A 12,019-nucleotide genomic window follows, 5' to 3' on the forward strand; every position below is an offset into this window, starting at 1 on the left:
CAAACTACATACGATGAGATCGGCCGAGTGCTGAAGTGACAGTCACATGTACTTTATCCACTTCATTATATCAGACGTGTGTCTTCAAGGTCCAGATTCATATTAACAGTCAGTAAGGCCAAGATCGTAATGTGAATTGTGTTTTGCAGCAGCCAACCACAGCCGAAGACAGAAGAGAGAAGCAGAAGGCAGCCCCAACTGATCCAATCATTAGGATGGAGAGCAACTCAACAGTGAAATTTATGCAATCAAGAGTGAACCGCGGGAGCAACACGATGGACTAGGCATCCACTGATGGAGTTGCGACTATGGCTTCTAAAGGCAATGACAAATTACATGTAACAAGCTTTAACAGCTCTGTTTTACATAAAAACCTGTATTGACTATAAAATTAAGTAGCGAATATTTAAGAATAAATTAAATTATTATATTTCAGTGATTTGCCTATTCAGTACATATATAATTTATTAAATCTAGCACATGTTTTTTCCCCTAAGAGACATCATCAGCTAGAATAAATCTATACATATAAAATAAGAGTTTTGTCTGTACATTGCTCAGAATTTGAAAGGAATGGTATTTATATATCAGTCATGTCCACAGTAACAAGGAAATGCACTTTTTACTTTTCTGTAATGTCTGTCTGTCTGTCTGTCTGTCTGTCTGTCTGTCTGTCTGTCTGTCTGTCTGTCTGTCTGTCTGTCTGTCTGTCTGTCTGTCTGTCTGTCTGTCTGTCTGTCTGTCTGTCTGTCTGTCTGTACATGCATTACGAGAAAACGGCCGAAGAGAATTTAATTAAAATCGATACGTAAAGTCGAGAAATGAGCCACTACAATCTAGGCTATAAATCATTTTAATTACACTGAGCGAAATGGTAGTTTTGGGGAAGGGACCTAAAATTTAATTTTTAAATACTTACAGTATTTTATTGGTCCTATTGAAAAGTACTGCATAACAAAAGTTAGAGAGAATACAATTTCTGATCATTTATGTTTTATTCAGTTTTACCATACCGACTATGATAAGAGTGGTATTTTAGAGTCTGAAGAAAACTAAATGTGAAGGCCTACAATATCAAAAGCCCATAACATTCATCAACAATAACATTATATTGACCATTGTTGTGGTGTTCTTTGTCTTATGCTGCCCCTCAACTCCAATAGATGGGATTACTGCTGCGTACCGAGTATAACAGCCTAACTGAATATTGACGGGATATACCTGGAGAGTTAGAAAACTTCCTTCTTTAGCATTCCATTCCTCTGGTTCATACATTTCCTGATACTGCTGGTACATAACACACTGGTTCATCATAGTATTTCAGCTATTTGACACGCTGTTTTGAATGAGCAGTGTGCACATTTAAGGCAGAGGCTCACTTAGTAGTAGTAGTAGTAGTAGTAGTAGTAGTAGTACCTAGTCTAGAATTACAATTTAGGCCTATTCCAAATTATAGGACCACAATTCATTAAATAATTCAAAATTCAACCCTGAAAAGAGCCGTTTCTTAAGAAAAGCTTCTTCTGCTTCACTTTTATTAAATCGACATTCATTTTATTTCAAATTCGCAGTGTAGAGGGGCTTTCTCCTCTAGCTTGGAGGAAGAATTTGCCTCCAAGTCAGATAGTTCTTTCCGCCGCCAGTGTAGTGAATTGAGATTTTTAATTCATCGGGTATTCCTAGGAAACAGATCAGTAAAAGGGCATAGTTCTTGCCCTGGGACTCTCCACTCTTCGACCCCCTGACCTTGCTGAAAAAGAGACGAAGAGTGTTCACGGATCACGGCTGTCTGCGACTTGGTCATTCCAGCTCTGAAAATTTGGATTGTTAGATCGGAAGTGTAGTACTGCAGGTTATAAACTTCATTTTCCTTGTCCATATTGAAGATCTACTTGTGATACAATTCCTTTAGTTTTGCCAATTGCCACCTTTTCAATACAATAAAAATATATTACAAACTTACATATTTATTATGATGTTTACATGGTACATGTTTCGCTCTTTTTTTTGTGAGCATCATCAGCCAAACTATCATTAATCTAAGATTGTGTAAGATCATAAAACATTCTTTTGGTTCAAGATTACTCCTATAAAACTAATTGACAATCTTATAACATTTTAAAAGTCACACAACAATAAAATGGTGTCTTAAGTTAACACTTTTTGTCTAAAATCTTCTTCAGTCCAAACATTTTATCGCTGAAACTCATCCGGTGAACATCTTTTAAAATTATTTAAGAATAAAATAAAAAACTTTGAAATCTGGCTAGTTGTGTTGATTCCCGTTGCTTAACTTGTATAATCGTCATTAAAACTTCATAACAGTATTGAATATTTTCTGCAGTTGATAATTGTCATTATGGTCGATAGACTTGTTCTCATTGCTGGAGTAACATTTATAAAATGTATTGGTATTAATTTATATTATCAATGGGGTAAAATTGTTCATGAACAAACTTTTTTGATGAAACATTTTTTGATGTGATATTGGATTTAAAATGTTCTTGAACGTTCCATAATGGCTCGTTGGTGTATCTGTAATGAAAGATAAAAATTATATGTTTATGGTTTTGATTGTATTTCTGTATAACATCTTATTGGCAGAATTGTCACTTACTTCCCTTTCTGCTGCGTAATTGTTTGGTGTTACTCCTAGCCTCTTGAGAACTACTAGTTATCGTATTTGCACTTCTTGTGTTGTATGAGTGAGTGTGGATGAGTTTACGTTTTAGCGGGGAGGGGAAAGGGGAAGTTAAGGTAGGTGGCGCATTCATAGCTGCAGTAGACTGTGGAGGGGATAGTCTAGGGGAAGTGAGGGGAGGAGTTGAGTTTGTTTGAGTTTGTTTGTGTCTAATTCTGTCATTTCTTTTCCTTTTTCTACTCTTCTTAAGATTTTTAAATCCCTTTCGATAGTTGTAAAACTGTGTCCAGTTTCTTGCATGTGAGTACTCATTGCAGAATGTTTCCTGTGTTTGGCTGCATTTACATGTTCAAGATATCTTATTATAAAGCTTCAGCCAGTCTGGCCAACGTATGAAAAATTGCACTCTGCGCACGTGAGCCTATATATTCCAGATCCTTGATATGGATTACTATTTGTATTAACTTTATTGTGGTTGAAGAAAACGTTTCGGTTCGTGTTTTGGGTCTTGAAGGCAATGTTAATATTTTGTTTTTTGATGGTATTAGTGATTTGGTATATAGCTGGGTTAGTAAATGTGAAAGTTGCAAATTTGGATTTTTTATTTTTATCTGGTACAAGATTAGTGACCAATTTTATTTTCACCTTATTAATGATTTTGTTAATCATTTCTATTTTGTAACCGTTATTGAGTGGTAGATCTTTTATAAAATCAAGTTCTTTCTTTAAATTCTTGTTTGTTAGTGGAATTTTTAGGGCTCGGTAAACCAAACTCAAAAATGCTGCCTGTTTGTGAGAGTTGGGGTGGAGTGACTCATTTTCGATCATTACTGGAGTAAACGTCGGTTTTCTATAAATCTGGAAGTCAAATTTGTTTCCTGCTCTCTTTACATCCTTAACTTCCCCTTCCCCCTCCCCGCTAAAACGTAAACTCATCCACACTCACTCATACAACACAAGAAGTGCAAACAGGATAACAAGTAGTTCTCAAGAGGCTAGGAGTAACACCAAACAATTACGCAGCAGAAAGGAAAGTAAGTGACAATTCTGCCAATAAGATGTTATACAGAAATACAATCAAAACCATAAACATATAATTTTTATCTTTCATTACAGATACACCAATGAGCCATTATGGAACGTTCGAGAACATTTTAAATCCAATATCACATCAAAAAGTGTTTCATCAACAAGTTTCTTCACGAACAATTTTACCCCATTGATAATATAAATTAATACCAATACATTTTATAAATGTTACTCCAGCAACGAGAACAAGTCTATCGACCATAATAACAATTATCAACTGCAGAAAATATTCAATACTGTTATGAAGTTTTAATGACGATTATACAAGTTAAGCAATGGGAATCAACACAACTAGCCAGATTTCAAAGTTTTTTATTTTATTCTTATTTTTAAACAATTTTAAAAGATGTTCACCGGATGAGTTTCGGCGATAAAATGTTTGGACTGAAGAAGATTTTAGACAAAAAGTGTTAACTTAAGACATAATTTTATTGTTGTGTGACTTTTAAAATGTTATAAGATTGTCAGTTAGTTTTATGGGAGTAATCTTGAACCAAAAGAATTGTTTTATGATCTTACACAATCTTAGATTAATGATAGTTTGGCTGATGATGCTCACGAAAAGGAGCGAAACATGTACCATGTAAACATCATAATAAATATGTAAGTTTGTAATATATTTTTATTGTATTGGAAAGGTGGCAATTAGCAAAACTAAAGGAATTGTATCACAAGTGTAGTACTGTTCGTTAAAAGTGAGAAAATGCATGGTTTTTCATTTGATTGAGTATTTCATATGAAAACATTGCTTTTAATTGTGTCATTCCTACTGACGTCATTGTCATGACCTATGTTCATTTCAGTTGGGAAAACCACTAACACAGTCTTTCTGAGGATATAAAAAGGCAGGTGGAGATTGAGTGTCTGCCATTATAATGCTCCCCAACCTGACTGTGACTGATGGTAGGCAAGCGGGCCTACCGTTACAATGAATATTCCCTAACACAGTCTTCATATGAGAAGAGCCGGGCTGAGTGGCTCAGACAGTTAGGGCGCTGGCCTTCTAACCCCAACTTGGCAGGTTCGATCCTGGCTCAGTCCGGTGATATTTGAAGGTGCTCAAATACGACAGCCTCGTGTCGGTAGATTTACTGGCACACAAAAGAACTCCTGCGGGACTAAATTCCGGCACCTCAGCGTCTCCGAAGACCGTAAAAGTAGTTAGTGGGATGTAAAGCAAATAACATTATTATTTATTATTATATGAGAAGAGACGTTTGGTAACTTCTCCGTCGCGTTTCTAGGGTAACATTAAGAGCTATGCAATTTAATATAATCTTTCTCACAACATGTACACTACCTAACCTAGAATTCTGTATACAATGTAGAATTCAGCAAAGCACGGGTACATCAGCTAGTTACACAATGTATCAGATACAAAAATTACATTACTAGGTTGGTAAGGCAAATTAAAAACACTTTTATGCACAAGGACATTTAGAATAAATTATTACAAACTTTGTTAAAGTTTCAAGTCATATAGTCAAATAAAATTGGTGTGAATTGTTCATTAAAATTCTTGATGATAAAGTTCGTGGAAACTAACAGTTGTATTCATGAAATCGTAAGATGAATATTGTTGTGAATAAAAACCTTTAAAATATTTCTTGATAAGAGATCCTTAAATATAATATTTAAGTCATTCTAAAATATTCGCTACTTGGCAATGAAGAATGGGAAGGATGAGTCAAAATTGTTAGTTATCTGCATCCATGAATGTTTGATAGAAATCATATAGATATTACGGAAATTGTAAATAAATTAGGTGGCTGGGTTTCCTAGAGTTTCATGTTTTATAGTAATAACAATGTTATTGGTTTTACGTCCCACTAACTACTTTTTGACAGTTTTTGTAGATGCTGAAGTGCCAAAATTTTGTCCTGCAGGAGCTTTTTCACATGCCAGTAAATCTCCCAACATGAGACTGATGTACCTGAGCACCTTCAAATACCACCAGAATAAGCCAGGATCAAACCTGCCACGTTGGGATCAGAAGGCCAGCGCCTCAACCATCTGAGCCTCCCAGCCTGACTGTGTTATAGTTGATAGCAACAAGCGGGATTCATTATAGGTTGCATGTTATATTATTTTCTTTATTTATTGGGAATGCCCACAGGAGGAACAAGATAGGTTAACAGCTTGATAAATAAAGATGATGAAATTTTTGTTAAGATTGAGAGAGTAATTTCATGTGATAGAAAGACTCAGGTAGGAGCTGAATGTAGGACCAAGGAGAAATGGCAGCCATTTAAAGTAAGGATAGGAGTATGAAACTATGCATGAATTTTCAGTAGAATGTGTGTGAAGATCCAAACCACCTTCAGGTCAGCTTACAATAGGAATTGTGATTACGAGACTTTGTGGCGAGTCACTTCTGGAGACCATACTGTTGTCATTTTACTAGGAGATAATAGATGAGGGAATGTTGTTTCATAAATTATCCAGAAGTGGAACTCCCGAGGGTGAATGTACTTTAGAACTAAGAGTACAGAATGGATTCGAATGGGGGACTTGGATCGCTAAAGATGGAGATAAAATATTAATTGCCAGAGAGCATTAAATAACAGATGCATTCAGCCAGAATAATAAGGGGAGTTATATGTGTTGCTAATGAGAGTTCCAGCCGACACGCTGATGATCCGAGGGTTTTATGTTTGACGAGAATTGCCAATGAGCGCCATATATATTTTGAACAGAGAGATAGATATAAACCTAAGAATGTTTGTGTTTGTGTTTCTCCTCCTTATTAGGTATTGTGAATTCGAAACATAATACAATCCCGCAGACTTTTATAACTTTTTGTTCTAAAGCTCCCACCACCTCGCCAAATGTTAGGCCCACCCATCCTGCTCCTAACAGCCCTCTAACAACAACACCTGCGCGCAAGGATCCGCCCCCCCCCCCCTTCCGAGTCCTTCACCGCCTCAGCCACACCGGTATAATACTAGAAGTAGAAAGGTCAGTCAAGCTAGCGTTGCTGGAACAGCCCGACGTACTTAACACGCACCGTACGAGTAAGTACCGCCTTAGGCATTTTTTATGTACGGGAAGTCTCATGTACAATACTATTTAACTAACTCTCTTTAACATTTTGTTTCAGATAAAAACTCGATCATTTCTTTGAACAAATGTTTCAACCCACTTGACCATCTTTTGGATCCAATTGATTACCGCACTTACATAACTAAACACTGACATCAGCTAGCTTTGACACAACATTTTATCATTACCAACGTCTCCACAAGAAGTCCCATCTTCTTTTCTACGACTTTCTGATAAATCAACCATACATATTTTAATATTTGATACATTCACGCTTCTATTTTAAATAACTGACATTGATTTTACTATCTTGAACTCATGCTATGGGAATGGAACAAACATCCCCCTTGGATGATTGTGCTTTCACACTCAAGGCCGTCACAGTCCCAATGATGTATAAGAAGAGGATCCATTTTGGTTTTAAATGCTCAAATATTCATGATTAATCACATTATAATCTTCAAAAACTATTAATTCACAGTATTTTTAACATACTTTCTGTGCAATATCCCTATTTTAGATGTTATACTTTAACATTTTATGAGATCACTGTCCAACATTTTACTCTATAGTTTATAAGATTAGAAAGTTCTCATATCCATTAGTTTTTAAGATTGATATAGGCTGATGATGCCCGTAAAAAAGGGTGAAACATGTACCTATGACTTTTATGTATTATGTATAAATTTTAACCACATGAAATAGTGGATTGTATTGTATTGTATTGTATTGAACTGGTGGATCTATAAATATTATAATAATAATATTTGTGATATACGTCATCTTCAATACAGAACCAAAATGAGAATAGTTACTTGTAATTTTGTATAAATGTCGGACCCCCCCCCCCCCCCACATACACATTAAAATCAGTATGAAATGGCAATCAGTTTGTTCAAAACTTGTGTTTCCGCAGACGATATCCATACTATGGCTTACTTGTTTGTAATTTTTCGAAATCCGATACTACGTGAAAGTGTATGTTTAATACCATTCTGAAAAAAATATAGTACCATATTTCTCCGAATCCAAGACAAACCCCACTTTTTCCTTCAAAAATTTAAATCAGGCTCAAAAAGTACTTTGTAAAATCATATGAATGCCTTTGTTGAACAGTAGGTCTACTCATTTATAGGTTACTTTTAGACGCTGAACATTGGCTTTCGCCATGCCATATTTTTTTTGCAGCTGCACAATTATTCTTTATTTCCGCAGGTTTAATGACCATTAACTTAAAACTGCCATCATAATACCGAAGAGAACAAGTTGAAAATTTGCCGGCAATACCTATTCCATGCGTCTCAACAATAGGATGATACATCAGTAAATTATTCTTACTGTCTATAAAACTGTTACTTTTACTCAGCGTCAGATAACTGGCTACCTTACACGCACATCTTGCTTGCCGGGTTCGGACAAATTCTGCGGCTAGCGATATAGGCCTAATCGTGGATGATTAAAGTCAACAAACGAGTTTATTGTGCCACGGTATGGCCAATCCGTCCTTGCGTTTTTCGTGCACATACCTCATAATTTCATCGTCGACTTCTTTAAAGCATCCTTGTTGTGAACCACTGAATGCACTTTTTGTACAGTACGTGGTGGGTTTTTTTTTTTTTTGCTCTTTGTCTTCACGCTAACACCCAATATTGGCTTTCCTTAGGCCAATGCCATATTTTCTTGCAGCATCACAGTTATTCTACATTTCCGAGTGTTTAATAACCTTTGCACTTGGAACTAGTTTCGACGGACAAAAATATGAAATTCTTAGGTTTAAATGTTTAATAACCATTAACTTAAATTGGTATCATAATATCAACGAGAATCCGTTGAAAATTTGCAGGCGATACCTTTTCCATGTATCTTTACAATATGAATATCCATTACGAAATGATTCCTGCTGTCTATAAAACTTAATTTTACTAAGCGTCAAGTGCAATAGACGCATTATAACTCTGCCACTGAGTAGCTGGCCTTTCTAAGAATCCCATTCTGCAAATTTGAGAAACGTTTTTGTAGAGGCTAATAGAATGTAATTTTCTCTTCACTATTTCCCGAGATCCAGTGACGTTACATACAGGCACTGTACAACCGGTTGTCGCGGCTAGCGATGTATAATAAAGAGGCAGTCGTTTATTGTCAACGAGTTTTTTGTTTTTGCTAGGGGCTTAACGTCGCACCGACACAGATAGGTCTTATGGCGACGATGGGGTAGGAAAGGTCCAGGAGTTGGAAGGAAGCAGCCGTGGCCTTAATTAAGGTACAGCCCCAGCATTTGCCTGGTGTGAAAATGGGAAACCACGGAAAACCATCTTCAGGGCTGCCGATAGTGGGATTTGAACCTACTATCTCCCGGATGCAAGCTCACAGCCACGTGCCTCTACGCGCACGGCCAACTTGCCCGGTCAATGAGTTTTGAGTGTGCGTGCGGAGGTTAAAAGCAGGGTGGTTATCGTGGTAGTTACCAGTGGTATACATTAACTTACTGTTAGGCCACGAATGCAAAACTACCCTTGAGTTTTTGCATGAAGTTCTGAGAAAAAAATTGTCTTCTTGGATTCGGAGAAATACGGTATCACTTCAGAGGTTTCTGTGGCAAACACTTAAGTTTTCTTCTTCAAACGGCGCCACCTAACCTAACCGTATCTGTATCATGAAAACATATTTGAAATGCATGTACAGAAATGATAACCTCCTCGCTAAAAATGTACATGTAAATAGCCTTTCTGAAATTTAAGTAGACATGAGAAGATATGAACTATCCTCTGAAATCAGTGATGTACTCTGCCATATCTTGAGGTGTATCACATTCTTACTTAATTTTCATATATAACATTAAAACTAAGAGATCGTTTACTTCAGTCTTTATTTTTAACAAGTTAACTGTTATCGGCCATGCTATTTACGCATTTATTATGAAAACATGTTAGCCTCTTTCATTTCAAATTTTTTTAAGAGAACAGCAGTCGAAGGATATTACTAATCGACTGAAACATCACCTTTGAATGTCAACGAGAGAGCTCACAAATGCACATAGAAAACTATACCGTACCGAAGATGATCAATCCCATTTTGGGGCAAACGTTTCAGTTTTCATATTAAAGCAGTGTCACCTATCCTAACTTAACCGTATTATACGTAGGATGAAAATATACTTCAAGCACCAGTAGAGAGATGATAACCTTCTCGCTATAAAGTTTCATAATAGCCTTTCCATAATTTAACCAGATGCAAGAAAATATAAACTAACATCTGAAATCAATTATGCACTCTTCCATATCTCGAGGTGCATCTCATTCTTAATTGCAGTATTTAGCCTTAAAATTAAGCGGTCGTTTAGTCAGCCTTTAGTTTTAATGAGTTAACAACCGTTATCAGACACTTTATTTACACATTTGTTATGAAAACATATTCTCTTTCATTTCAAATTTTCTTTACAGAACAGCAGTCGACGCGTATTACTAATCAACTCCGACATCGCCTTTGAATGTCGACGAGAGAACTCGCCAGTTGAAACGATACCGAAGGTGATCGATTGCATGCAATATAATCGCTGGATGCACAAATATCGGTAACAGAAAAAATCGCGCGTGCTTATTCGCTCGTAGTAACGGATGCGTCAGTGATAGGGCTCTCACTGTAACTGAAGGACGATACACAGTTTAATACAGGAATTTTGAAGGGACAGAAAAAATTGTCGCTATAACAGAGTTCTCGTTATATGCTGTACTCGCTATAGCGGACTTCTACTGTAATTAATTTTATATCTACCAAAAGAGAGCTTTTATGTTTTTTTTAAGTGACTACCTGACTAATTATTTTGAAATGTATCGTCTTTTGACCTGCTGAAGAGTCCAAATCATTACTTTGATGCACAATAGACAACAGTGGAAGTAAAAATGAAATAGCATATGGTGTTTAGTGCTGGGAGTGTCTGAGGACAAGTTCGGCTTGCCGGATGCAGGTCTTTTGATCTGACGCCCGTAGTCAACCTGCACGTTGTGATGAGGATGAAATGATGACGAAGACAACACATACACCCAGTCCCCGTGCCAGTGAAATGAACCAACTGTGGTTAAAGTTCCAGACCCTGCTGGGAATCGAACCCAGGATCCCTGTGACCAAAGGCCAGCAACCTAACCATTTAACCATGGAGCCAGACACAATGGAAATTATGGATTTTGAAAACTAGCACTTATCTATAAAGAATTTTTAAACGATAGTATTCTACCTTCCAGTTCATCGTGCTGGCATTCTTCATGCATTCCAATATTTGCAAGCCATCTGACTGGCCAGAAGTCACTTTGGCTTCACATGCTGTGTTTGTTTGTTTGTTTGTTTGTTTGTTTGTTTGTTTGTTTGTTTGTTTGTTTGTTTGTTTGTTTGTTTGTTTGTTTTATTGGTGTGCTTGATTAGTATTTCAGTCACAATTCTTTAGGACACTAAAAGATACTGTGGTAAACAAAAAATACACTCGAGGATGAATGACAGAAATTGCAGATGGTCATTGCACTCACCTGACCACGCACTAGCCAAAAATATGGCTGTTTGAGAGTCCAGCACCACAGGAAGGGTGGATCCATTATTCATGCACGCATCATATGCATCACTCCAGATCATTTTGTTTGGAGTGAAGATATACATGTTACCATTCAGCTCAAGAACCTGGTTCTCACTTGGGGTATCAGCAGCTAAAAGTAAACCAACTGGAATTAATGACATTTAAGTTCATACATAGCAAACCAGAAAATAATTTCACTATTAAAAGCAAAACAGTCTATATATTCATTTATTCCTTGAAAACTACACAGCACAAAGATTTGTTAGTTCGATTTGTGATCAAGAATCTCTAAGTTTAAGTCATGTTATGTAATGAAGCACTAAAAAACAGTATGTAAAAGTGTTGTTCACGTTTGCTATTTATAGGGACCTGAAAAATCGCATTTGCAATAAATGCGAATTTTTGAATCTTGTACTGAATCCAAGCCTACGGTAATTCTAATGTGGAATAAAATCATTTTTACGCATAAATAGAAGTGCTACATTGTGACCCAAAATGTGAAATTAGTATGAATATGCGATATTGGTGCAAATTCTGCGAAAATGTGCTATTTTGCTGGCGAAAACAACATATTTTGGCAAAATCATCAGAAATACTAAAAAATATGATGCATAAATCATTCGACTGTTCCGATCGATGAAGAAAAGTAGCCGATCGATTGCTGCTTGCTGACTTAAATCAATATT

General features: G+C 36.4%; 1 protein-coding gene across 1 annotated transcript in view; it reads right to left on the reverse strand.

Annotated features, from left to right (window-relative positions):
• Positions 1-280: 280 nt before the first annotated feature.
• The window catches only part of LOC137501004 (C-type mannose receptor 2-like), a 96,674-nt gene continuing 84,935 nt past the window's right edge, over positions 281-12,019 (reverse strand). Inside the window, exons 13-14 of the mRNA XM_068227833.1 lie at positions 11,290-11,478; positions 281-315 (exon numbers count right to left, since the gene is read on the reverse strand). Coding sequence (XP_068083934.1) covers positions 281-315; positions 11,290-11,478 — 224 coding nt within the window. The remainder of the gene's footprint in view (positions 316-11,289; positions 11,479-12,019) is intronic.

This window comes from Anabrus simplex, chromosome 5 (assembly GCF_040414725.1).
Source record: "Anabrus simplex isolate iqAnaSimp1 chromosome 5, ASM4041472v1, whole genome shotgun sequence".
Lineage (NCBI taxonomy): Eukaryota > Metazoa > Arthropoda > Insecta > Orthoptera > Tettigoniidae > Anabrus > Anabrus simplex.